Source organism: Phanerochaete carnosa (genome assembly GCF_000300595.1).
Source record: "Phanerochaete carnosa HHB-10118-sp unplaced genomic scaffold PHACAscaffold_2, whole genome shotgun sequence".
Taxonomy (NCBI): Eukaryota; Fungi; Basidiomycota; class Agaricomycetes; order Polyporales; family Phanerochaetaceae; genus Phanerochaete; species Phanerochaete carnosa.
In genome coordinates, this window is record NW_006767629.1 from 3856278 (window position 1) to 3882155 (window position 25878).

Here is a 25878-nt window from a genome sequence, read left to right on the forward strand (position 1 = left end):
TGTCAACGTCTCCATCATCATGCACTCGCTGTCGCTATTCCTCGTCTCCATCATTGGCGCTGTCCCTCTCTCGCTCAGACGACTCAGTAGGTTGCGTTTGGCTCTCTTGAGGGGGAGCAGGCTGACTCTCAGTCTGTCCTCGAGAGCCAGCTTGATTGTTGGCTCTTTCTGCTTCATCGAGCTGAGCAAGGAAGGTTGCGTACGCGGCCGTACGGCTTGTGCGGTCCTGCTCGTCGGCGGCATCTTCAAGTTTGATGACCGCCAGGAGCCGAAGCGTGGCTTCGGCTTTCGTGAGCTCGCTGCGTCGGTACGACGTGATGACAGTTCCACACGCTTCGACCCTTTGTGCATCAAAGGCGGAGGACTCCTGAGACGGTCTAGGAGATCCCGCATCCTGTCCAGACATAAATGACTCGATAGATGGTTGTTACGACAAAAAAGCGCAAGAAAACGGACTCGAAGCCTAACGCAGATGGAGGTCAGACCTGGCGAGGCATGACAGAAATGCTAGCACGAACCTAACGCAGATGGAGGTCAGACGGGACGAGGCGTGCAGCCCCTGTCCCTCGCGGCTGCACCTATATACCCATCTGCGGTCAGGAGGATCCCAGTTAGGTACGCCCACTGCTGACAAAGCATCGGCGACGTACCTAACACTCCTGAGCAGGTCCGTGTTCGTCCGCTGTTGGACTCATCCTGCTGCGAGCAGGGGAACGGAGGCCGCGGGCCTCTGGGTGCGGCGAAGAGCGCTTCGAGTCCGCGTGCGCGCGTCGCTCATTCGACTTGTGTAAACTGCCTTGAAACTCGATAAATTCCGATCTGTCTGCACTGTTGTTGCTCGCTGGCATTTGCCTCGAGCTTCGTTCGTATCTCGTGCTTCGTATTGCTCGTGTTAAGGGTACATAGTATATGCTATATGGCGTGCTTCGACGATTTGACTAAAACTCATGCCAGAACTCCCATTCGCCGTTCCATAACGAGAAGGTTGGCCGGTCTCGGTCACTATCCCACCAATGCTCCAGCTGACGTCGCCCAAAGCGTATCGCTTCAGACGCCCTCGAGTGACCCACAATCTCTAAACCGTGTCTCTCGTACTTCTCTCGCTCCCCGACACCGAGCCTTGCGACATTGGCGTCATCAAGCACGATTCGGCGCAGGGGACGTCCCACCCGAACGCGATGCTCGACGAACCGGAGCAGAGTGAGCTCCTCCTCGAGCGAGTGGAATACCAGTGTCATCAGGTTCGGCCATGCAAGACACCGAGCCTGGCCCTCCGAGCCCCTGTCCGCTGCAACAGCAGAGTCAAGTGTCCCGGTCCAGTCGAGGCACGTCACCTGGAGCGTCTCGAGGCCGGGCAGAGACGCAAAAAGCCCGCGCCCGCGGGCTTCTTCTTCTTCCCCATATCCATACCGTCGTACTGCAGGTGGCGCATGCTTGGGAGCTGCACCCTGCCCGCCACGAGCTCGTCGAGGAGGTTCTGGCAGAGAGACATGCGCAGCGTCTCAAGTGCGGGCGCGCCCCTGTAGATGGCGAGGAGGACGGTGCAGCGCGAGTCGCCGTCGCACAAGAGTTCAGCGACGAGAACGCGCAGATGAAGAAGGTGCACTTCGGGCAGAACAATGTTGGCTTGGAGGTCATACGGGTGGAACTGGACGAAATCGAGTGTGAGGCAGCGCAGCGTATGTGATGCAGTCGATAGGGTTTTAAGGAGCTCCGCGCGATGGAGGGACATGTTGTACAATGTGAGATCAGTGACATGAGCGAGCGGGTGTGCCAGCTTGGGGAGCAGAGCGTTTGTGACGTGGAGCGCTGTGAGATGAGGAGCACGCAAAGTGAAGTTCAAGTTTGGGGGGGGGGGCTTCTCTGGGTGGTCCAGATACTCCAAGATATTCCAAACGTGGAAATGCTAGGCTCTGCAGCACACTTCTCAGCTCTCTACGACCCTTGATGTAGATCGCGCAGCGCCGCCATCGGTCTTTCTGACCGATAAGGTACTGCCAACCACGTCGGAGCCGCGACCACGTATTCATCCCGAAGTCTCTGACGAGTGCATTGGTAAGATCCGCGAAAGCATCGTCCTCATAGGCCACGAGGACTACAGACAGCGGACGATTGGTCGATCGCCGGGCGATATACAGCTTGACGACCTCGACGTGCCGCTCCGTCTGCTACGGCGTGAGGTGGACACAACTCCAAATATTTGGCGAAGACAACGTATGCATTCTCCACCATCTTGACACATGGCTGATGGCCAAAGGCGAGTTGGTATGGAGGAGCCCGTCGTCGCGGCAGCAGTGAGGAAATTCGTGCTGGTACGCGATGTTCAGAATCTCGAATACCACATCATTCGGTAAAGTATAGACTGGGGCGAGAGAGGAAATCTCCTCAGCCTTCGCGTCTATCTGAGACTGTATGTCGTTCGCCTGAGTGAGCAACGCTTGCTTCCTTCGAGCGAAATCCGCGCGTTCACGTTCGAGTTGCTCGAGTTTGGCCTGTCTCTGCGAGGCATACATGCCCAAGAAGCCTGTACATACATTTATGACATGAGATTCAGATACCATGCTAGCTCCACCTACCGCAGAGAGGATGAGTGTCCTGTTTGTTAGCGTACGCGCCGCCGTCACCATGACGGCTCAACACGGGCGCGCACTCCTTTGTAGCGTTGTTGCGCCATCAATCCCGCTTCAACGACTGTCAATTCGAAGACGCAGCTACTTACCGCTAACTTGAACCATACTATATCCGGTAAGACGAAGGAAGTAAGCCTAGTTAATTTAAATAGCTAATATACAACTAACTTATAGCAAGCGGAAATAGTTCTGCACGGGCTAACGATACAGGAGGTTATCCAAGATATCAAGTCCACCATCCTTCCAAAGTTCGAGGAAACCTGCTACCTCGCATGCGGTAGCGCGAGCACAACCACCGTCAATGTCGTCCCAAGCACGAATCCCGAGAGCAGGATATCTCGCAGTACCCTCTTGTGCACCTCACGAATCCGCGGATCCAAAACCACCCGCTCCGGCCCAAAGACGCGCGCGCGCGTACTAAGCGTGGGTGTCGGCGGCACTGAGTACGGTGCGTCGTGTCGCGACCTTTTCGAGAGCAGCGAAAACTTGCTCTTGCGGTGCTGCAGCTTGTGCTGTTGAGGGTCGGAAATCGGGAGCGTCGGGGATGCGGACTGCGTCGGAAGCGAAGGCAGGTCCCAGCTGTCGCGGTAGCCGTTTGTAATTATGGGAGACAGACCGTGCGGTGGTAGGCGCGATGTCGATGGGCCGACGTCGCCGTCGGCTCGAGGAAGCTCGAGTATCTCGTCGGTTGACTCGCACTGCTCTTCGAGAACACCCGACGGCACCGAGGGTAATTCGAACAGTTCAATGACCTCCGAGTCTTTGCGCATCGATCCTGCAGAACTCATCGACATACGCCGCGATTTCTTGCCAGAGCTTGTTGTAGGGGGGGAAGGGATGTCAGATGATGCAGGTGGATATGACAGCTCCCACGGACGTAGTTGCATCCCGCCACGTCCCCAAATTTGAGTACAGAACCTAGCGAGTCTTCAGCGAAAACTCTTTGAGTTGAAGTACTCACTACTCACCCTCGATACGCAGCATACATTTGCATGGCTCCCAGCGACAAGAACGGCACACCTAACAGCCTCCATGCCCGCAGCCTCCCCTGCGTCGTGTGAGAATCATAACTGATGAACAAGCATCCGATGACAATGGCCCAGCCAACGCAGCTCGTCATGATCCCGTACAACCACCAGTAGAGCTTCTTCTCCCAATTCATGTTCTGCTGGGCGATCTCGAGGAAACGAGGGAGCGAGCTCGTGAGGAGCGCGTCGTACGCGTATTCGTACGCGGGCAGGAATACGTCCGGGTGAGTGTTGAGTGCCACGTCCCGAAGAATGGTCGAGAGCAGGAGGGAGGGAAGCATCAGCTCGTAAGGCGCTGATGGAAGAAGGAATGTCGCAGCAACGAGGGTGCATTCGTCGCGGAGGGGCTGCTTCTCCGGTGCCGTGTGCATGTACGCGCGCGAGGGGATGGATGATGATGCGGTCAGCGGAACGGAGGAGGTGCGCGACAGGGTGGGAGAGGTCGATGTTGTGGGAGAATGCAGTGCTGAATTAGGCGTTAGCGGCTCATCATATACGAGGGTTGTCGCCCTGCTCGACATCCGCGAGATGTGCTGGGCGGTGCGTGCAGGTGTCGGAAGCGCAAAGCTGAACTGGCGCGAGCCAGGGCTGAGCTTCTGCTTTGCCGGCGGCAGAGCAAAGAACCGGCGGCGGTACGACTGATACCATACCACAAAGCGCAGATTCTCGACGGAGTGTTCCTTATGCTCTAGATATGACTCGAAGTCGGCCAGGCCGATTGGCTGGCAAGTGTTGCCCGAGAGGATATCGTCAAGTGCGATGGCAGATAGCGCGGGGGTGAGGTGTATCCATGGATGCTTGAAGGTGAAACGCATGTCTAGGTAGCGGGGGTGTTGGTGGACGGATGCAAGAACAGAAGATGCCGACCGGTCCCAATTAACATCGGACGACACCTGGAGAACGGATGCATGCGCATGCCCAACTTCGTTTGCAGCCGCCGTGACCACACCACCTTCCTATTCCCCGCCCAGCTGATCAGGGTCCCGCCGTCTTCCACATCATAAAGTCAATTTCTCGAACCCGCCTTTCCGCCCCCTCCGTTGTTCTCCCAGACAAGCTGGCATTGAGTTAGACGTGGGAAATGGTCCAATGTTCAGATCTTTCCATCCGAACGGAACGGCTGTGCAACGCACCATCCTATCAGCACATGACTATCCACCTTTGATGCCCCGTCGAAAGCTGTCCTCGGTTGGTTGTAGTTTTGCGACTGTGGACACGAAGAGTTGTGGTGGTCAACGGGAGACATCCCGATGGGCGGATACATCGTGGAAGATGCGCCATCAAATCATGGTGGCGCCAAGCGCTCAATGCAAGAAGGTGGCACGCACGAGAAGGATGACTACTAAGCCTGTAGACGTACATATACTCCCTACTGCGACAAAGATAATAAGTAACTAAAGCAGACCTTCTGTGTGACGCTTTCCCCTGAGGTTTAAGCCGCAGTGCAGCGCTACATATCAGACCCGAGACGACGAACAGCGCTCCGGCAACATATATTGGCGCTGGGGCCGCCGGACTAGCGTATAGTGCAATGATCGGTGCCTACATTTGATTAGCGGCAAAGCTAGAAGAGGCCATGACGTGACGCACTAGGATTCGAAGACGCGATTCGCCGTCGAGACGATCGCATTGCCCGTGCCGCGGCGCTTGAGGTGGGTAAAGATCACCGTACATGACGTTTGACGTGAGCGTGTACCTACAGTTCTAGTCGAGTAGTAGTGCGCCTGACGTACACGCTGTTGTATTTGTACATAAAGATACGCCTGTCCGCACTAGCAAAATCTCAGTATTCGTGGTGGTTGAACAGCAATGAATGGAAAGAACTGACATGGTCACATGTGGCGATCGCCAGCGCGCCTTTGCAACAAAGGTAATTCAGCAGTTGGGAGAAGCGCGCCAGAAATATTGATGATGACGTTTAGAATAACTTAAGTTGCCGAAGATCGAGATCGCTTAGTATAGTCGAAAGGCGGAGTCAATAATGGACTCTCACATTGCCATACGTGAAGCACGTCGAGTCTGCGCTGCGATCTGCAAAGGATTACGTCACAAAAACGTGATATCTGAACATTACAAGGATTAGCTGGCGTTCAAGAGAATATGATATGTTAGACTTACAAGGAAAAGGTGAAGCCGATTACGGGAGTCAACGAAGGAAAACACGATTAGCATAATAATGAGAATACACAATAGCTTCAGCTTACCCCATGGAATGATTAACAGCATCGTCGAGCCCGCTAACTTGTCGCAAACAAGCTGCTCATAGTATGATCCTGATTGCGAGCCCGATGCCAAATTTAACTCTTGGACGAGCATCTCTATCACTGGAAAAGTATTCGCTACCTCGCCATCTCTATATAAATGTCGAGATATTTAGCACAGCCAGCGGTAGAACCGCCAGCGAAACGGCAGCAGGCACCAAATGCCGCAGCCTTGGTCCAGTATATAATCTTCAGATCTGAAATGTAGGTGCGGACTCCGTAGAGAAGCAGCGAAGTTAGCTACTAGTTACCGGCTGACCAATGTAGACGTATCGAGAATCGCCGCCCAGTCTGCAGGCAAGTTTTCGCCAACTCCAATACTCCAAACAGCAGCGAAAGAGCATGTCCTGCATTAGGGCGACATAGCCCGCCAGCCGCGATCTCGAACACGCTGGTAATCGACAGCGAGATATTAAAGGTCAATCTGCGAGGAAGGTACGGAAACCAGGAACCTTTGCACGATATTCGGCGCTAGCTTTAGCCAGGGGCCCTCGAATCTGAACTCGCTTGTGACAGGCGTGAGGATGGGGCTCGTCATGATTTGCATATTACATTTAACAGCGAAAACACAGAAGGGGTCTGGGAGCAGACGGATCAATCATTGTCCCTGTAACGGCACATTAGAAGTACGTAGCGATAGAGTGGCGGCAGTACCACTCACGAACAACCATCCAAGATATGTAGCAAACAAGAATCGCTGGAGATCAGTCCATGAACAAGGGTCACGGGAGCCGCCAATTGGTAAGCCGAGCTGAATGTCGCGGCTCAGCTAACATCTCCTCTCCTGAAACGCATCACTCAGGATTTGAGTCTTCGCCCGACACACAGGGTTGACTCCAGGCTTGTTGCTGTGGAATTCGTCCTTTATCTCCACGAACCCATGTCCGCTCTCAATTTCAGCCTGCTTATCGTGCACCTCCTCGCCGTCCTAGGTGCTCAGGCTCATCCTCCATACAGGCAATGATCGACTCGGATCCGAAAACATCGTCAGCGCGTCAAGTGTTAGTGTCAAGTTTGCTCGCCAGTTTTTGCTCTGTCAACTCCTCTGGTATGGTGGGTTGCAAGAAGATACCCATCTTCTCCAGGTAACAGAAGTGGCGGACGCAGATTGAACAAACTTACGATCCAATCTGCATGAACGCTGTTGTTACAAACTAGGCAGACATGCATGGGTACATCAGCACGTTTGCGATTAACCGGCGAAAATATAAGTCCAGGTCAGCGCGAGGAAAGTGCCTCTGAAGACACATTTGACAGATTGCTATCTATCAGATAATTCAATTCAGAATAGGGAGCAAGTATGCAGGGAAATGGATACTGGCCTACTACTGCCACTGCATCTAAAGGTCTTGTACCGCTCTGCTTGCCCACATCTTAGGCATTCGGCACCTGAGAAGCCCTCGTTCTATGTTAAGAATGGGCCCTCGATCCCGGCTATCAAGGAACTCTACCATCTGCAAACCCCTGCCGATGCCGGCCGCAAGAGCCTCATCCAGGCCGCTCCAGTTCTTCGCCCACGGCCCAACAAATTCGAAATTCTTGGAGAAGGGTTCGTGCTCGGAGTACAGCACTCGGAGTAGCGTGGGCTTGTCTGCAGATCGGAAGATGAGGTGTGTGAGTTCTGGCGGGACCCAAGGGTTCCTGGATTCGAGATGGAAAGCCATGCTGACGGAGGTTCGTCGGCGGCCCTTGATGAGCTTCTACTTCGGACTCGAGAAAGAAATTAATCTAACCTTTTCTCGCTGCGCGCGTCGGTTAGAAATGGAGGTTATGGGTTTGCCCTCGAGTGAGCGCACGAGAAGAAGTGCTCCACAGGCCCCTGCATGTTCCCCAATAGGTCCGATCCTGGACCCCCACTTTTGCGCGGATTGTACTCGCTTAATTAGTTTAGGTTTGCACCCAAACGCGGATTGAGTCCCCTTAAAGAGCCTGATTTGTACCCCAATGAGCTATCTGTGCGTAGAAAGTTAGCAAAAATCCCGAAGAATCGGAATTTTGCGGCGGCGCGCGAAGCGCGCCCTGATGATGTTCCTGAACAAAAGTGAGGCTAAATGAAGGCAGTTACAGGATGATGCAGAATTGTCTGAATAATTATTTTTCATGTTTGACAGTCTGATGGTCATTTCGTTGCGCGTCGCGCGTTTTTGGTACCCCCTCAGGTACTCACAGCGGGGCCTCGGAGTCCCCGACTGGTCTCTCACAATGAACGCGAATTAGAGCTAATATGCCTAGTCTTTTTTTCTTCTTCAATGTCTTGAATCTCGACCAAACTGTGCATCGCCAGAGTCGCACGAGCGATCTCCATGCAGCGTTTCCGCAATCCACTCCACGTCCCTTCTTAGGGCCCCAATGCATGAGCGCCCCTCCGTGGGCGATTTTCGTTACGGACAGCGTCGAGACGGCCTTCGCAAATCTGACCCTATAGGTACAGCAAGTGCGACATACACAGCGGACCAAGCATGTCAGACAATAAAAATAAAAAATGGAAGGCACGCCGACCATGACCGCCATCAGCCAACCTTCCTCGCCTCCTCTTCGACCCCACATATCTCCCGCACGCCCTCCCGGAAGAACACCACGTTGTACTCCACCAGCCCCCGCCGCGTCTCGAAGATCGCCGTCGGGAGCAGCGTCAGATGCGCCGTCATCAGATGGTACGTCACCGTCGTGTCCGCGCCCGCCGCGTTCGGCGACAGTGATGCGGACGCGCTCGGGTAAAACAAGCTCTTCGTCTTCGCGACTGTCGACGGCGCAGGCGTACCAGACTTTGGCGAAGCCATGGCGCTCACGTCGGCGGAGGAGAGACCTGAGTTGAGTGTCGGCAGGTCTTCGGAGAGGGGAGGCAGGGGGGTGTGGGCATGGCGCGCGTTCGGGGAAGACGCTGACTGGGGCGGTGCCGGTGAAGTAATGACACTTGTCGACACTTGCTGACATCGCGGGACGCTCGCTGAGATTGAGCTGAGTGTGGCGTCAACTTTGGATATATCTCAGTCTGCGGCACATATCCTCACCAATACAACGGCCCAAACGAATTCAGCATTTGCAGGTAATCATTGCACAAGCTATGGGTCGGCGGATTCACCGGCGACGCGTCTGTCGCGACATACAGCGGCGACAACGTATCAACCAGGAACGCCTTTGACGCTTGTAAGTTCTGTGATCGCGTCAGCCAGAAAAAGGATAATGCGGATGATGAGACGCACGGACAGAACACGTTCAGGAGGTCTTCCAGATACAGCAGGGACGGCATGAGCTTATGCGGCACTCTTGAAAACGCCTCATGCAGTGAGTAGTCATAGATCGACCTCAGGTAAGACTCAACCGGGACCTGCTCGTACTCGGGAGACATGTCGATCAGCTCGTCCGCAGTGACGCGCTGCAGGATGAGCCGGAAGTTCTCTATCGTACGTCAGCGAGAGAGACAGAGCGCCGCACAGCGGGGGACGCACGCGACGCATCGATATCGTACTATTCTGACAGTACGTCTGCCTCGTGTACGAAGAATTCAAGGTGCATCCCCGGGTTCTCCTGGTATGCCGTCGCGACCGAGGAGCTTCGAGATCGGCTGCTGTTGAATTCCTGCACGTCGCCCCCAACACCAAAGCGCGCTCACTTCAGCTCCGAACGCAAAGCCTGCCACCAGCCTGAGGAGCACGCACCTGGATGTCGATCACGAACACGAGCGTCGTGAACTGGCCGAGCGACGCCTCTGGCGCTTCGAGCGTGCTCGTGCCGGGGCAGTTCCAGAACTCGAGCGGTATCACCGCGCTGTGTGTCCGGTTCCTGTGAGCGGGGAGCACAAGGCGACGCGGGGCGAGAGTAGGCGGGGGCGGCGCACTCACTCGTACGTGCGCCGCCGCGCGCGCGTCGTCATCTCGAGGTAGGACGTCTGCTTCGGCGGGAGCGCGTCGAAGAGCACCTCGGGGATCGATGTCTTGCGAGGAGGAGGGAGAGTGCGCACAGACGCGTGCCGAGGGCGTGCCACCGCCATTCGGGACTGGGACGAGGCCCGTCGAGCTACAGAAGGACCCTCTGGCACGCCCGGAAGGCTCCGGGCGGAACCCGAGTCGGACTTCTAAAAATCGAAGTATAAACTCTGACCGGAATGCGTGGTGAGTTTGGGTACTGTGGGCCGCGTCACCCGGTCACGAGGCACTACTATGCTGATTAGATGTGGCCTAGATGCTACGGAGAATACAGTGACGATTACTAGCCACAGGGCAGTAGAGGTCACTTCCACTGAGCTGCTAGAACCACAGGATCAGCCAGTCACGTGGCTCACGTCGTGACGGCGCGAACACTCGGTCCGGTCGCTGCGCTCCGTGGGGGACCAGGAAACCGGCATGGGATAGGACGAGCCTAACTTATAACTGGCACCGGAACCCTTTCAGATGCCTCTACCTGGCTTTCAGAACTTTGTTAGCCCCAAGTTGCTGGCAGCCAATGAAAGTTTGACGTTTGACTCACCACCCGTGAGTTGTCGATCTGTGTGACATGGGCAGTGAAGAAAAGCTTCAATACTTTCAACGGACATCTCAACAGCTGTTCGGAGAAACAATACTAGTAGTACCAGTACAGCAGAGCTTCGGAATCGTTGATTATCAATCGAGTATTAGGCAAGGGGTACCGCAAGGTTAGACCATGACAGAATCTGGCTGTTGTACCAAGACCAGAGCAAAACTCACAGCCTGCTGTCCCGCCGCATTTGTCTGTAAACGATACCGGATACATGTGTTCAAAGTTCACGCGCGTTTCACGGACGTCCCCCCCCCCCTCTCGCTTCATACCCCCTTGAAGTGTGCCTGAAGCAGCTTTGGACTCGCTTTAATGGCGATTTGGCACTGGGCTGGCGCGGTCTCGGAGTCTTGAGGCGACGAATCATGCTGAATCCCCGGCCTTCCTGCTAAGGCGGCTCGCACGCCAATGGCTACAAAGTATTAAGGTGCAGACGTGGACTTTTCGGTACAGCACTGTTCGCCGTCGTAGGTGTTCAGAGTCCACGCGCGTTTCGTCCAGCGACACAAACAGTATCGAATAAGTATCGTCCTTCTGACTACACGCAGAATATACAAACCAGTCGTACAAGGAGTGTTCATAAAATACTGGCCCTTCTGTTAGCACCACACGAGATATACAAACAGATGATAGGCCGTCTCTTTTCCACTTCCCGAGACCCACAAAATCTACATTCCTTATACCGCATTGAGGTCGATGACCGTGACGTTCGAGGACGTGACCGAAGAGGAAGTAAGAACAGTGTTGTTCTGACTGATGTCGAGAACCATCGCGCCAGAGAGGTCGAGAGGACCTGAGGGGGTCTGGGCGGACGCATTAGCGAAGTCAATTGAGCCAAAGGCTGCCAAAGGGACTGGGGTCCCCCCCAAAATGAGGTCCGTTACGAGCCAGTCTGCTTCCTCCAAGCACAGAGGGCCGGTAGGGACAACCTCGGAGACGTTCTGGCCCGTGCTCTGGTTGATAATGTACACCGTGCCCGACGTCGTGCTCGTCGCGTTGAGGCTTATCGTGATGTTGTCGCCTGCCGAGACGTTGAAGTTCGGGATGTCGACGATCTGGCCAGTGGAATTCATTACAACGGCTGCGAGAACGTAGATGGTTTGTCAGCATGCGAGGAGGAGCGCAAGGAGCGCGGACTGACCACTAAAGGTCGCTGAACCATTCGCAGTGGAGGCCTCAATACCACCCATAAAGCCGTTCGAGCACTGAGTCCAATCAATACCGAGTCCCATGAAAAAGAAGGAGGAGGCAGTGAATTCCCCGCCCGCAGGCGTTCTAATCGCCGGAATCGAAAACGACGCGGAGGCACCTGTGATTGTGCCCTATGCGGAAGTCGAGCCTGTCAGCACACGCATCACGCAGAGATATAAGAGGCTCACTGTAGTCGTATTCAAGACGGCGCCAGCCCAGTCTGGGTTAAGCACGCTAGAGCTGTTGCTCGCGCTGGAGTTCGACTGACGCGCGGCGACGCGAACCTCGCGACGGTTTATGGGAGACGGCAGCGAGACAGCAACCGTGGCAGCGAGAGCCAATACAAAAGAGGTGGAGAAGTACATAGCGGCGTGAAGAATGTAGAGTAGAAAGAATAGAAAGAATAGAAAGAATAGAAAGAATAGAAAGAATAGAAAGAATAGAAAGAATAGAAAGAATTAAATGGCCGTCGAGCTAAGAGAGGTGAGGAATCTGTATTTTGGCTTGTCGGGTGAGCTTATATATGCACAGAGCTTCGGGAAACGGGGCGAGCCCGGGGTTTCATCATACTTACGGCCGTTACAAAATGTCGCAAATCAAGCGTTTCAAAGTTTTGCTTCAGACTGACTTTGATGGTGACCCAGAAGTTGAAGGACAGCCTGAAGAGGTTTGGGAGGACCCCTGACATCAGGCGAAGGGGCCTGAGGACAATCCGCATCCAAAATGGGGTCTCGGGACCCCCCATGCCTGAGGCAATCCGCATCTAAAACTGGGCTTGGGCCCGAGGATGCCGGAGGAATAATCCGTACCGCGCCAGCGGCCGCTCTACAAGGCCTAAGGACCGTCCGTATACAGATTTTTGGGGCATGTTGGTAGCCCCATTTGGCTGATGCCCAAGGTCTAAAAATCTTTCGAATCACTTTTCTTGTCAACATCGGTAGCCTTTAGTGCAGTATTTAATACAAAGTGTGCCTCAATTGGGAATCGTTCTCGTGGCTATTCAGACCGCACCGCTGTCCGCGTTCGTCTACGGTCGGCAAGTAAGAGCGAAGAATGCAAGCGAGGGCGCATGTCTATACAACCGTATGCTACTCGACGTCTATTGTCCAATATGGTTGTGCAGGTGTATGAACAAGCCCTCGGGCCCAATCAGTTTCGTGCCGTTCATCAGCACGTTATGTCTTTGCAGACGCTTTTGTTGCTTCACGCCCCATCCGATCATTTGTTGTGCACCCTTCCTGGTGAATTCAACATCGCATATAAAGTGTTCCGTGAGCTAAACGCTACCATCTACCTTCCCAGGGCCATCAAAGCTGCGGTGAAGGCCCTCGACACTTCCCGGAAGTGAGAGGAGAAGAGAGCGGCGGCGGCGGCGGCAGTGGAAGACGGTGGCAAAGGCGAGGCAGGAACTTAGTTTATTGTTCATAGAGATGTTACTTGCACTACAGGTGTGCCTATGGACGCAAAACGGTGCGAGTTATTGGAGATGTGGAGGCATGGTGCCTAATCCGCATTCAAACCCGGCCGTCAGGCCGGGGCCGGAGGAAAATCCGTACTTTTTTGAGCCAGAGGGCCAAATTTTTGTGCGGATAAAAAGGTCGGGTCAGGCGAAAATCAGGATCAGGCCTCTCCGCCCAATGTCAGGGGTCCTGGTTTGGGCGATGGCAGCGAGACAGCAGTCGTGGCAGTGAGAGCCAATACAAGGGGGATGATGAATTATATGACGGTGTGAGCAATGCAGAGTCGGAAAAGCTGGTGAGATCGTTGAGCCAAGAGAGAAGAGGAATCTGTAATTTGGCCATAGCAGTCGGGCGAGTTTATGTACATCGTAAGCATCTGCGCGCCATGATGATCCTGGGGTGCTTCATTATGCACAGAGCTTTGCGAGACGGGGCCAGATCTTGTCACAGTTACGGCCGTTACGATTCGAAATGTCACTTTGGTGGCTATTAAAACGTCGGCGAGCAGCTTAAAGAGGTGCAGTTTCGGGTTCTGGAGCGACGTTTCAGGCGGGATCGTGCTATCACCGACTGACTAGATTAGATCTGCCTAGACTACAGGATTCCGTCCAATACCGTCGTCCAGTACTAGTCAAAGCGGCCGAGGCCGCTCTCGGGAGCATCAATACGCGGTGCCACCGCTTTTCAAGTTCCTTTCTGCTACTGAGCGGTGGAACGGCAGGTGTATATTTCAGGAAGCGAAGCAGCTGTCCCAGTCCTACGGGATCTACTTCGGACTGGTCGTTTGTTCTCTGAAAGTACCCTTGAAGCGGAGGCGCCATGCAACCTGTTCGAAGAGATGTGAACAAGCGACTGACAGCCAACCACGAAAAATTGACGCACAGGGGACCAGAGAATGCTTGTCTGCCTTCAAATTGACGATGGGACCGACCAGTTCCGGGGGGGGGGGGTTATAAGGCGACATGCGTACTGTAACGAAGAGACTGTATTATCTGAACTTTGCCAACATTCAGCGGATTAAAAGTGTACCTGTCGATTTACTACATGCAAATTCGGACCATGAGTTGCAAAACAGAGGTAGCATCGCGAGCAGCGACAATAAGCCTGCATGACGATAGTAAACCCAGCGCCGAGTTGGTCACTGAGTCGTGGCGGGAGGCCTGAGTGTTTGCTTCCCCAGTCACTTAACATTCTCAGTTACTATATCCAAGCCTGATTTATACCGGAAATCACTTGTGGCCTCTAAGTGCTATAGATACGTCAATACATATAAATACAAGACAGCTGCATTAGTAAGTTTAGCTGTTCACCCGCTGTCTTCAGCTAGGCCTGGTATCATGTAATGATGGCACGTGCGTGAGTGGCGACCAAAGCTAGAGGAACTTGATAGCCTCGCTTTGCCAGCTCCTCGGTAGCTGCGTCACAAAGTAGTTCTAATCTTCAGGCAGTAGCGGACCGCCGTAACAGTCACCCTGAAACTTGATTTTCTCCAGGCCGCTTTCAACTCGCGCCACCAATGCGTCGTCCAGACTTCTCCATTCCTTTGCCAGCAGGTAAATGATGACAATAGAGACCTCAAGATAGTGGTAGTCTATCCAGGTAGCATAGATTAGTGGCATGATGGACCGCACCGAGAGGGGAAGACCTCGTATCGTGCTCATTATAAGGTTGTGGCTTGGCCCGTGGAAGCACGGCTGAGCGGCCTATGCATGTTCCAATCATGGCAAACACCGACCCACGGGATTTCGACCCTATGTGATAGACTCAGGTTTGGCATCGATAGGATCTTCTTGATTGTGTCCACAGTTGTGAGCCTCATCAAATATATCTTGGGCGGGGCATGCGATGCGACTGCCGGGATAACAACTAAATCCTTATGGCCATGGATGACAGGGACGTACGACAAGTCCTTCACATCCTGAAACCAAACTGAGGAGGTGCAGAAAAGTTACTATCTCGGAAGATTGATTATCCCGAGGGCTACGCCCCCACGATTTGAATGCAATCTTCAGGCTTCGGAGAGAAAGGCTAGGTTCCGAGGTTGACATTGTGTCAGTCTCTGAAGCAGGCGGCTGAAAGGGTATGTCGCTGAAATCACGGGTGCGCAAGCGTGGCAAGTGTTTCGATCCGGGCGAATTTAACAGCACTCTCTCGGAAAATGGCATACCAGCTGAGGTATTCACCCCCTGTGGCGCGTGCGAGCGTTAAGGTCAGACCACGTATGAAGGGGAAGACTGCGGGGCTGCTTTTCAAAAGACAGAGGAAGTGCTAGCGCTAGAGCTCGCAAGAGTTCCCGTTTGGCCCGCCACTCTCTACTCTCCGAAAGTGCTCTGGGCGGGCATGCCAAACTGCCTTCTTGAATAGATAGAGACGACTGATCTCCAGCCTGTCTACGCTCTTGAGGATAAACTCGAGATAGACGATGTCAGCGGATACTCGAGGGCCCTCACTTTCGATGTCAGAGGCCATTCTCCTGAAGGTCGAGCAAACAATTCAGTAAGTGCATTCCAGTTCATAATCCTCTCACCACTTTTCCATAATTTTGAGTGAGCGGCTCGGAGTGAACAGTTAAGTCCGAGATGAAGGCGAGCGATAGCCGCCGCTACGTAGGCGCTTGCCGGTTGCACTGCTAGCGCTCTCTTCCTCCAGTCGCGCCCGAGCGTATCAGACTCCAGAGTATACCGTGGGGCCGTCGACTGCCGCTGCTATTCGGATTGTGCATTGCTTGGCCACCCACAACTGCTTCCTTTTATCTTGAACAGCCCATCATGAATGTCGACGAGCTCTTCAAGGTAAGGCGTGTCTATGACCTCAGCCGCTCACGCGCTGAAGGCCAATGACCAGATGCCCAAACTGCCGTCGGGCAGCAACAAAAGGCGCATGCCGGATATGCCAACACCAGAGATGCTCAAGAAGATGCGCATGGACACAGGCGCAGGCCCGTCCTCTGTGGTCGTCCCCGCACGCGACGGCGCGTCGGATCGAGGCATGTCGCGTGCAGCCACAGTCGAAGACGTCGATGACGAGATGAACGACGATGTAGACCGCGACTTCGCGCCCGGTGGCGATGCGGATTATTTTGCCGAGGAGGACGAAGAGGGACGCTTCTTCGGTGGAGGTCTGTCCAGAGAGCAGAAGGAAATCCTGAACATATTCGACAAGGATGTATCGGAAGGGGTGCACGAGGATGTGAGTACCGGGTGGCTTCTACGGAATGTGTATGGTTGACATAGTCGCAGCTGGAAGAAATGAACCTTCCTGCAGTTAAGAGACTGCTACTGCGATTCGAGAGAGCCGAGAAGAAGAATCAAGACCAACGCTCGAAATACCCGGATGATCCCACGAAGTACGTCCTGCCTTTTCCACTTCACACAACTTGTCTAATGCGTACCAGATTCATTGATTCGGAAGCCGATCTCGACTTGGCACTCAAAGCCCTGCTACCACTTGCCCAAGCACCCATAATTGCGTACCCGGAACTAGTTTTATCCGGTGCTGTCGCACGCCTGATAGGACTCCTCAGTCACGAGAACGCAGACATTGTGATTGACGTCGTTGAAGTCATACATGAACTTACAGACGAAGATGTCGGAAACGAGGTAGAGGGCGAAGAGGAAGAAGAGAGCAAACGGGAAGATGCGTTGAAGATCCTCATGGAGGGTTTGGTGGGTCTGTATCTTCCTGCTCAGACATATGGATGTACCAACTTTGGTCTTGTGTTGCACAGCTCGAGAACTCGATACTCGAGCTCCTTGTCGATAATCTAAAGCGCCTCAACGAAGCCGAGGAGGCCGATAGGCAGGGTCTCTTCCATATCCTTGGTGCGTCTGTGAATGGTCTTATCGTTGACTCTATGCTAAAATGCTATACAGCTATCTTCGAGAATTTCATCGCGTCTAGACCTGAACTGTCGACGCTGCTCGTCACCAAAACAACCATACTGGAATGGCTACTGACCCGCATACAGGCGAAGGAACACGATGACAACCGAGGTTATGCGGCAGAGCTCCTGTCCATCCTCCTCCAAGACAACCGTGAGAACAGACTGGCGCTTGGCAAGCAGGATGGAATTGAGACTATGCTCAAAGTGTTGTCTGTGAGTACGCCTGAGCGTGTAACAACTGGGACAAAGACATACTGACAGGAAGTTCCGTAGCAATATCATAAACGCGACCCTGTGGATGCGGACGAGTTTGAGTTCATGGAGAACGTTTTCGACACGCTATGCTCCACATTGGGCGAGCCCGAGGTCAAGAAGCTGTTCCTCGACAGCGAAGGTGTAGACCTTATGGTTCTCATGCTCAAGTAAATCGACGCTCGCCTATGCATTATATGATGGATTTTTAACTGTGCATACAGGGAGAAGAAACAGTCTCGCTCGCGCTCCATCAAAGTCCTCGACTACTCCACGTCCGGGCCCGCGGGCACGCAGTGCTGCGAAGTTTTCGTAGAGGCGCTAGGGCTGAAGAGCCTTTTCTCGACGTTCATGAGCAAGGTCTCGAAGAAGAACAAGACGCAGAACGAGGACATCTCGCACACGCTTGGCATCGTTGCGTCACTCTTCTCGAACCTCGCGTCTGACTCGCCTGCGCGTATACGTCTCCTTGCCAAGTTTGTCGAGAGCACGTACGAAAAGACGGACAAGATGCTCGAGATACGCGACGCAGCACAAGTCAGACTGAGAGAAATTGAGAAGGAGATCGAGCAAGAGAAGAAGGTCTGTCTTACAACAAGGTTCGTGCGACGCTGAGACTTAGTGCTGTCACTAGGACCTTGAAGCAGAAGGAGAAGAGATCGACCAGGACACGCAAAATTCATGGTATCTGCGAAGGCTCAATGCCGGCCTCTTCACGTTGCAGACGGTCGACTACATCCTGGCGTGGGTAGCTATGGAAGACGATGGCGTATGTGTTATTGACGTTCGAAGCAGACGCCCTACGCTGACTGTTGAGACAGATCCGCGCACATATACAACAGATGCTCCGACGACGAGACAATTCGCTCAAAGACATCGTCAAGACCCTCGAAGTGTACCGCGACAACGTCGACGAAGATCCGTCAGCGAAGGACAGCGATGAGCACTCACAAAAGGAAATCCTCCAGCATCTCATTGACTTCCTGGACGCTTGCTGAAAGCGAGACTAGGGTGCTTGCGTATAATATATATGCTGTACAATACTTTCCGGTATGCCTAATCGACGCATTGACGTGGACGACGACATGGCTAGGGCTGCTGCACCGAGGCGAGCGCTGCCGAAGCAAAGAGCATATCCAGCGCGCCTCGCGCTTTGACGAGCTCTTGCTGGAAGCGTAGTTCTGCGGCCACCTTTTTGCGCAATCGGAGGAAGAGGGTATCTATCAGGGGTGACTGGCCGAGGACTGGCGTGTACATCTCTAAGTGAGATAACGGATGTTAGACACCCGTTCCGCGAAAGGCAGTGGAACACGCTTACCAATGACAACATTCGAGACGTCACAGACCATTTCGCCAAATCGTGGGTCGGCGACATGTTTTAGCAGAAGGCGCAGGATCGGTTCTAGCAGAACGTCATCGCGTCCCGCCAGGGCGGTCCTCAGACCATCCCGATGTACCAGCTCTTGTATGAGGGAGAAGGTTGTCGTTGGCGGCACATTCTACAAACATTCTATCAATACATCTTATCCGCGTATACACGATGTTCACTATACCTTGCGAAGCACCGAGTCCAACGCGTCCGAGTACTTAAAGCTCTTCAATAGCCTGTCGTACTCCTTTAGACGCTTCTTGCGTTTACTCTCGATCCGAAATTCGCCTACATCCCCAACCGGCTTCGACTCCCGTTTTGACTTCACACGGCCACGGCCAATCAATGGAAGACTGCCGAGGAAGGACTCATACGCGCCTGCACGAAGTGCGGCTGAGGAGAAGAGATCGTTGGCAGAGGATTCTGAGGCCTTCGCTTGACGTCTCCGCACGGACAGAGTACCGTCGGTCATACCGGCAGCGATGTGTGTCTCCTCGGGCTGCAGAGAGGTGAGTGTCGCCTTAGAGATGGAAGATGGAAGAGACGTACCGAAACAGCCAGGCAAAGAATGGGTGCAGGGTAACGCATGGTGTGTACAACCTTGTACGTACTCACGTCGTACACCTTTACCATCTGGTCCAGACCTCCGGTCAGCAGCCGGCTGGTAGATCCATTGAACGCCATGGCGGTGATCGTCTTCTGGTGATTTGATATCGCACGCGTACAGCGTCCACCCGCGACCAAATCCCAAACACGCAAGATGGGCCCCGCGGACGACAATGCGACAGTTCCAGATGGAAACATGAGGACCTGTTCGACCGGCGCAGTGTTCCGCCCACCACCCTCGCCCGAGCTTCCACCCATAACCATCTCGCACTCGCCTGTGCGCGCATCGAATAACCGTACTGTTGCATCGTACGAGCCAGTGAGGATGAGGCTGGGATTTGAAGGCGCGACCTGGCCAGAACGAACGTAGTCGGTGTGGTCGATGAAGGTAATAATCTCCGACTGTGATGGTACGTCCCAAAGCTTCACAGCTGTGTCGTCTGAGCACGAGAGAATCTGGGTATGGTCAACAGGGGAGAACTTGGTGACATGTACAGGCTGCTTGTGCGAGTCCAGGGTACGGAGAATGGCACGCGAGTTGATGTCAAAGACCTAATAAGGTGAAGTACGGTCAGTCCTGTAAAAATTGAGTGTAGAAATTAACAAGGCTTCTATCTCTAGTCTCAAAACCTCTCCAAAACAAGTACGAGAATGCGAACACACCTGAATCAAGCCGGTGTCATCCCCCGCCACAACAAGCTTGCCGTCTCCTCGTATATGTCCGCTCCTCGCGACATCCTTAAACCGCGAAATAGTTTTGGTAACCTTTTGTGTTCTTGGTGCATATATTTGCACGCGGGTCGCAGCAGTGACAGCATAGCGATGAGGTTTCGTGGGTGAAAAGTGTACAGAGGTGACAGGAGCGTATTCCTTTATGAAGACGGGATATTTAAACTGTCGCCAGTATCTGCTCTCGATATTGTGCTTTGTGGATGATGGCCTTGCATGCCGTTGCACGACGACCGGTTTATAGTCGGCCATCGCCGCGCTTCAAGCTGAGCTCGTCGTCGCAAACTGTGAGCAGCAGACGCCTGAGTGCCTCCAAAAGAGGCAAGAGCAAGATTTTTTGATTTGTGACGTCTGTGACAGCGTGATATCAGGATCGATAGCGGCCCCATTAAGCGCTCACAAATAATTATTGGCTTCGAAAACTTGTGTCTAGTTCTCCTCCTCTCTTGTGGCCTCCTTCGTCCCCTCCGGCTCATTTCTCCTCTTTCTACCTATCTCTATAAGTTCAAGATGCTCCTTTACGAAGATATTCTCACTGGCGATGAGATGTTCTCCGATGCCTTCCCTGTGTTTGTACTCGTACTCCGGGAACGAATGTGATGGCACTGACTTGCAGAACAGCAAGGAGGTTGACGGTGTCGCCTACGAAGTTGACTGTGTTATGGTCTCTGTCAAGGCTGGTGCTGATGTCGACATCGGTGCGCTTTATCGGTTTCTGTGTGCCTCAAGATCTAATCTTGATTTGCGTTTGTAGGTGCCAACCCGTCAGCTGAGGAGAACGAAGACGGCCCCCTTGAGGAGGGTGCCCAGACCGTCAACAACGTTGTACACTCCTTCCGTCTTCAGGCGACCACATTTGACAAGAAGTCCTACCTTGCCTATCTCAAAGGCTACATGAAGGCGGTCAAGGCGAAGCTCCAGGAGACCAAACCCGAACAGGTTGCGGAGTTCGAGCAGGCTGCACAGAACTTTGCGAAGAAGATCGTCGGCGATTTCAAGAACTTTGAATTCGTACGTGTTGAACAACGGTATCTTGAGGCGTTTCACTCACTGCTTTCATGCAGTTCACTGGCGAGAGCATGAACCCCGACGGTATGGTCGCCCTCCTCAACTACCGTGCGGACGGTGTTACCCGTGCGTGTTCTCCCCTGTGCGAAATTAATTCAGATGACTTAGCAAACCTAACTCTAGCTTACTTCACCTTCTGGAAACACGGTCTCAAGCAGGTCAAATTGTAATTGTATCGCTTCAGATGTATTCTTTCGTTTTTGGTGAATTGCTATCGTAGTGTGGGATAGCAGTACTAGTGTACTTCCCAGCGCATTGTACCAAGACTGGCCAGCATACTTACTACGCAACCTATGGTGCATTCTCGCGAGGCCGAAGAGAATTTGATTTGTTATAAGGAGCTATATATACGCGTACATCGCTGGGCCTTGCCCATTCGTGGATACCGCACCTTCTTCCCGTTACACGCAGCGTTCTCTGTGAGTCGATGGATAGAAGCTACTACTGTCATTCCCGATGCAGACTGCTGGAATTGAGGAAAGTTGGCTCACGCCACGGCTGCACGCTTTGCGAGAAGTGGAGCACACCTCTCCGCCAGGTCTTCGGCAGGGCTTCCACGACATGCCTCTGCTCAGCAACCGGCAGGCATGGGCGAAAAGGTCCCTGAACTCGACGCTCTGCAGGTGTCCGTCCACTCGCTCTGCGAGGATGTTATCGAGAGCAGACCAGTTCGTCGGTATGGGCACTTCAGCGGTGGGACGCCTCTCCGGTAGGTGATCGCGGTACTGGTCGTAGAGGGGACCTGCCGAGAGGTAATGAAGTGTGAAACAGAGATTCCGTACAGTCGAAGGAAGGGTTGGGAGCATGTGGGTGAGATAATTGTACACAGGTTCGTAGAAGCCTGCCCGCGTAAACAAGCCGACGAGCTCGGGCTGCGAAGGCTGGATGACGTCGTATACAGGAGCCGTGGCTGAGAGTGCTTCTAACTTTGAAAAGGAGGTAAAGTCGAGAGAGCGAAGGTGAGAAAGATCGCAGTCTGGTAAACCGAATGTTGTCGGCTTGTGGAGCTTCAGGGAGAGTTGCCGCAGGTTGTTGCAAGTGAGACTTGTGAGCTCGAAGGCAACAGGCATGTCTCCTGGGTGCAGGCACGGGATGGCGAGCGCGTCCATCTGCAAGAAGTTCGGTAACTGTATAATAGCAGCCAAATTCTTCGCATCCTCAAATGTCAACGAATGAATGAGGAGATCGACCTGCCTGGTGAACAAGATGGCGAGCTAGGGTGAGAACCAGAAAGCGCCCAGGTACAGGTGATCCACCTCGCCGAAGAGGCTCAGCAGGTGCAGCATGTCGTCTTCGCGCACATCCCACCTTGAGATCCTCAGCTCCTTGAGATGGTGAACCACGGGCGAATCGATAATTAGTCGAGTGCTGAAAGGAGATTCCGGCGTGTGGAATGGTATACCATCGACCTCGAGTGTCGACAGGTTGGGCAGACGTACCAGGATGTCGATAAGGGTTGGAATCTACATGTCTCTAATCCTCTCTGGCGATCCCCACTGAAGGCGCTGACTGGAAGCTGTGTGAAGCGGAATGGTTTCCTCCGGCAAGCGAAGGTCAAGGTCAGATGCTGAATATATCTGCAGACCGTTTGTGACGATTCCTGCCAGGGAAAGGGGGTGTCACGTATCTCGTTTTGTTCGGATGTCATCCTGTGGCTCTCGGAATCTATACGGTACGCAATCCTCTTGAATAGGTACGGCCGCAAAAGGTGCAGCCAAGTGCGAGAGACTCGCACGCGAGCGACTAGGGTCGCCTTGTCGAGAAGCTGCAGGATTTCATGAAGCAGCTCCACTGGGAGTCGAGAATCAGTAATATTCATGATGGCGGATGACGAGGTCCTGAGTTAGACAGCACGTCAGCATCCGAGCTTCCAAAATATACACAACGTAACTGGCCCACCTCGACGTTAAAGTAGTAACGCGGTGCTAAGCCCGATGCTGGCGGGTAAGAGGACCGGAGAGGGTGATGGCACGAAGAAGGCCTGCGGCGCTCGGCCGCCCCGGATTTCTGCTACACAATATCCTAGCGTCCTGTACCCAAACCGTCACCATCCTCCCTCGCCTGCCTCACTGTGCACACACCCGTACTTTGAATCCTTTCATAATAATTCTGTGTGGAAGATGTCTGTGGATGTAGCTAACTCATCACCGGTTCTTCCACAGGAACTTGTCGATATGATCATTGACTACCTGCACAATGACACAAAGGCATTAAGAGCCTGCTCACTCGTTGCGTGCTCCTGGGTCACGTCCAGCTACTACCATCTCTTCTACCAGATCCAACTTGGGCGTGCGGACATGCAGGAAGGCTCTCAATTTTTGCAGCTGCTGCATACCAGCCCTTGCCTTCGCCCGAATATCCGCGTCGTGTTACTCTGGGGAGCATCTATATCCCTCTGCCCGCACGCGCTACTTTCCCTCCTCGACTCATTCCCAAACTTGCACTCCCTGCGCATGTACGGCATCACCTGCAAGCTAGTGCCTGGGGCACCTGTCCAGTGGGCGCGGACGCGAAAGCTGCGCAAGCTCGAACTAAGTGGGTTTGAAGCGCTGCCAGGAGAGATCGCCAACACGATGGCACTCTTCAGCCGCGTCCCGGTCGACGAGCTCTTGCTCTGCGACTGGGAGGTCCTGCCTATTTCCCTTCACCAGTTACTGCAGCAAATCCTGCCTCTCGATTCCATGGAAGGTCTCTTGCGCGACTGGGAGGTCAAGGCCCTCTCCTTCATGGACAACCTCCCGCCCAACGCGCTCGAGATTATGCGCACAACGATCTCGCCACAACATCTCCGCTCGTTAGACGCATCCGAACAAACGGCGTGGACCATGCCGCACAGCTTCACTGCGCTTCTGACGGACGTCGGCCATGACCTGACACATCTCAGGCTGGACGCTACAGGCGTGTACACCCACCAGACAGAAGGCACGCACATCTGTTTCTTCAATGGCCTTTCGTAACGAACCTTTATAGATCTTGGCAGAGCCTTGGCGTGTTGCACGTCGCTTCAATCTCTCCACCTGTACGTCGGTGCAGACGTCTTCTACGACCACTTCGCCAGCGTCCTCACTGCCACCGCTGGTTTCCCCAACTGTCTCTTGCAGTACGCACCACCGACACTGCAGACAATCACCCTCGGCTTCGGTATCGACTATGACGGAGAATTCGTCAAGTACTGGGCAGATCTAGTGAATTGGGCGCAGCTTGAGGAGCTGTTGCTGTCGTTCCGCGCGTTAAGATCGGTTAGATTCACGATGGAAATTCCCTACCCAGGCATCTTCATGGACCCTAGGCTCGAGTCGATGGCGAGTAGCCAACGGGATTTCATAGTGAAATCGTTACCAAGATTACACAAGGCGGGCAAAGTAGTTGTGTAGCGGGCCCCGTATTCCACTATCACATCAGGAGGATATCGGCGATGGCTGTGCTATGATCGCCCTGAAACTGGGTGCCGAAGCAATCGTTGGTGGTATGCATGGCATGAACATAGCCCGTGTTTTGATTTACGAGATAATGCAAAGCAAGAGACGGATACGAATAGCACCAAACCACATGATAAGAGAAGTAGGTGATGACATGGAGCATCTACTCCTCGTCCTCATCCTCGTCCTCCTCTTTCTCCTCCTCAGCGGCACCACCACTAGCCTGGAAGGCCTCGATCTTCGCCTGTATACGGGCCTTGCGCTCGGCGTGGGTAAGGTGGTTGACCTTGTACTTAAGGCTCTCCTCTTTCCAATCCTTTGTCTTCTCGGTCGGCTTGAAAACTGGGTCTTCACGGATGGCCGCATAGGCGTTGGTGTACATCTCCTCGATGTCATCGGAGCCAATGCCGTCGGCAAGGTAGGTCGAGAACTGCTTCTTGAAGCTGAACAGGAGAATCGGTTCTCTATACGTGTGTCAGACTCAAGACTGCGTACCGTTCGTCATCCTCCTCCTCAAGAGACTCCATGTACTCAGAGACGTGGCCACCGAAGATGTACTTCTTCAGGACCTCAGCGTCGAGCTCCTTGGACTCTGTGTCGTAGCCGGGGAAGCGCTTCTCGTTGTGGGGGATGTAGAGACCACCGTCAGACGCTCCCTTGAGGGCACCGAACACACGCGAACCGGTCGATGTGCGCTTGAGACCGACGTCGAGGTAACACTTGAATGGCCGTGGAGCATCCTCGTCATCAAGCTCCCCAGTCAAGGTAAGGGTGCCGTCGGGTTCCGTCTGGCCCTCGTATTTGTCTGCAAGGCCAAGCTTGGTTAAGGCACGGCGAGCGCAGAGGAGACCAGTCGCGTAGGCTAAACGCAGTTTCGATACTTAGAACGCTCGGTTTCAGAGTGGCCAAAGGAACTCACCGGCAGCCCAGTTGGTGAGGCCGTGGTTAATGCCATAGCGGGGGAGCTCACGCGAGTGAGCTTGGGTGAGGACAAAATCACCCTGGATGCGGGCGTAGACGATCTGAACAATAATCTGCTTATTTGTGAAGCGGACGACCAGGCGATACTTTGGGGCGTTGCTGCATTCCAAAACTTAACACTCAAACACCAAGCACAGTCAGACTTGACATACTACTTGTTCTTGGCCTGGGTGATCAGCCTCTTGCGTGCGTAGTCTGTGCTATCATCAGTACCCTCTTTGCGCTTAATACTGCAGAGTTCTGCTCACAGTCGGTCCTGCCCTCTCTCCGGCGGCGGTACTTGACCTGGAAGCGCGAGAAGTACGGGCCCGACTTGATTTTCTTGACGAAGGGCATCTAGGACAAATCCAAGTTGAGTACAGAGGTTCGGGAGACCGTCCAAGCGTAGGTGTCCGGACATCCTCATCCAGCATGATGACTTGACATCCATCGTTTTCCATCAGCTTTTCTGGGCTCTTCAGAAGCTGAAGGCCCCAAGGTGCATAT

At 53.7% G+C, this 25878-nt stretch overlaps 10 protein-coding genes across 10 annotated transcripts; 3 read left to right on the plus strand and 7 right to left on the minus strand.

Moving 5' to 3' along the window:
• Window positions 1–34: 34 nt before the first annotated feature.
• On the minus strand, window positions 35–1919 carry PHACADRAFT_206179 (uncharacterized protein; the record flags this gene model as incomplete). The annotated part of the gene is made up of 3 exons (XM_007392453.1): window positions 1335–1919; window positions 1071–1281; window positions 35–394 (listed from the first exon to the last, which is right to left on the minus strand). The coding sequence occupies exons 1-3, from the start codon at window positions 1730–1732 to the stop codon at window positions 35–37; spliced, it is 969 nt and encodes a 322-aa protein (XP_007392515.1). The 5' UTR covers window positions 1733–1919.
• Window positions 1920–2752: 833 nt separating this feature from the next.
• Window positions 2753–3561, minus strand: PHACADRAFT_250789 (uncharacterized protein). The gene has a single exon (XM_007392454.1). It carries the CDS (start codon window positions 3515–3517, stop codon window positions 2894–2896), a length of 624 nt encoding a protein of 207 aa, XP_007392516.1. The 5' UTR covers window positions 3518–3561; the 3' UTR covers window positions 2753–2893.
• A 22-nt stretch (window positions 3562–3583) lies between these two features.
• Window positions 3584–4908, minus strand: PHACADRAFT_250790 (uncharacterized protein). Its single transcript, XM_007392455.1, has one exon. The coding sequence runs from the start codon at window positions 4471–4473 to the stop codon at window positions 3595–3597; it is 879 nt and encodes a 292-aa protein (XP_007392517.1). The 5' UTR covers window positions 4474–4908; the 3' UTR covers window positions 3584–3594.
• A 1891-nt stretch (window positions 4909–6799) lies between these two features.
• Window positions 6800–7614, plus strand: PHACADRAFT_181884 (uncharacterized protein; the record flags this gene model as incomplete). Its single annotated transcript, XM_007392456.1, has 4 exons — window positions 6800–6851; window positions 6877–7004; window positions 7082–7136; window positions 7177–7614. 4 exons carry the CDS (start codon window positions 6800–6802, stop codon window positions 7497–7499), a joined length of 558 nt encoding a protein of 185 aa, XP_007392518.1. The 3' UTR covers window positions 7500–7614.
• A 528-nt stretch (window positions 7615–8142) lies between these two features.
• On the minus strand, window positions 8143–9853 carry PHACADRAFT_250791 (uncharacterized protein; the record flags this gene model as incomplete). Its single annotated transcript, XM_007392457.1, has 7 exons — window positions 8143–8338; window positions 8419–8877; window positions 8931–9073; window positions 9119–9318; window positions 9369–9387; window positions 9579–9687; window positions 9762–9853. Coding segments are annotated over 6 exons (1011 nt in total), but the record flags the coding sequence as incomplete, so codon positions are not given.
• A 1072-nt stretch (window positions 9854–10925) lies between these two features.
• Window positions 10926–11758, minus strand: PHACADRAFT_250794 (uncharacterized protein). Its single transcript, XM_007392458.1, has one exon. The coding sequence runs from the start codon at window positions 11505–11507 to the stop codon at window positions 11112–11114; it is 396 nt and encodes a 131-aa protein (XP_007392520.1). The 5' UTR covers window positions 11508–11758; the 3' UTR covers window positions 10926–11111.
• A 4095-nt stretch (window positions 11759–15853) lies between these two features.
• PHACADRAFT_26011 (uncharacterized protein) lies at window positions 15854–18218 on the plus strand (the record flags this gene model as incomplete). The annotated part of the gene is made up of 10 exons (XM_007391258.1): window positions 15854–15877; window positions 15930–16274; window positions 16319–16431; window positions 16480–16750; window positions 16813–16906; window positions 16958–17181; window positions 17242–17390; window positions 17445–17802; window positions 17855–17989; window positions 18042–18218. 10 exons carry the CDS (start codon window positions 15854–15856, stop codon window positions 18216–18218), a joined length of 1890 nt encoding a protein of 629 aa, XP_007391320.1.
• A 91-nt stretch (window positions 18219–18309) lies between these two features.
• Window positions 18310–20220, minus strand: PHACADRAFT_138334 (uncharacterized protein; the record flags this gene model as incomplete). Its single annotated transcript, XM_007392459.1, has 5 exons — window positions 19859–20220; window positions 19139–19747; window positions 18774–19088; window positions 18539–18719; window positions 18310–18479 (listed from the first exon to the last, which is right to left on the minus strand). The coding sequence occupies exons 1-5, from the start codon at window positions 20174–20176 to the stop codon at window positions 18310–18312; spliced, it is 1593 nt and encodes a 530-aa protein (XP_007392521.1). The 5' UTR covers window positions 20177–20220.
• Window positions 20221–20379: 159 nt separating this feature from the next.
• PHACADRAFT_250798 (uncharacterized protein) lies at window positions 20380–21886 on the plus strand. The gene is made up of 5 exons (XM_007392460.1): window positions 20380–20493; window positions 20546–20622; window positions 20679–20935; window positions 20989–21058; window positions 21116–21886. The coding sequence occupies exons 1-5, from the start codon at window positions 20435–20437 to the stop codon at window positions 21160–21162; spliced, it is 510 nt and encodes a 169-aa protein (XP_007392522.1). The 5' UTR covers window positions 20380–20434; the 3' UTR covers window positions 21163–21886.
• A 2243-nt stretch (window positions 21887–24129) lies between these two features.
• On the minus strand, window positions 24130–25730 carry PHACADRAFT_250801 (uncharacterized protein; the record flags this gene model as incomplete). Its single annotated transcript, XM_007392461.1, has 5 exons — window positions 24130–24854; window positions 24907–25273; window positions 25331–25491; window positions 25545–25587; window positions 25641–25730. Coding segments are annotated over 5 exons (941 nt in total), but the record flags the coding sequence as incomplete, so codon positions are not given.
• Window positions 25731–25878: the final 148 nt, after the last annotated feature.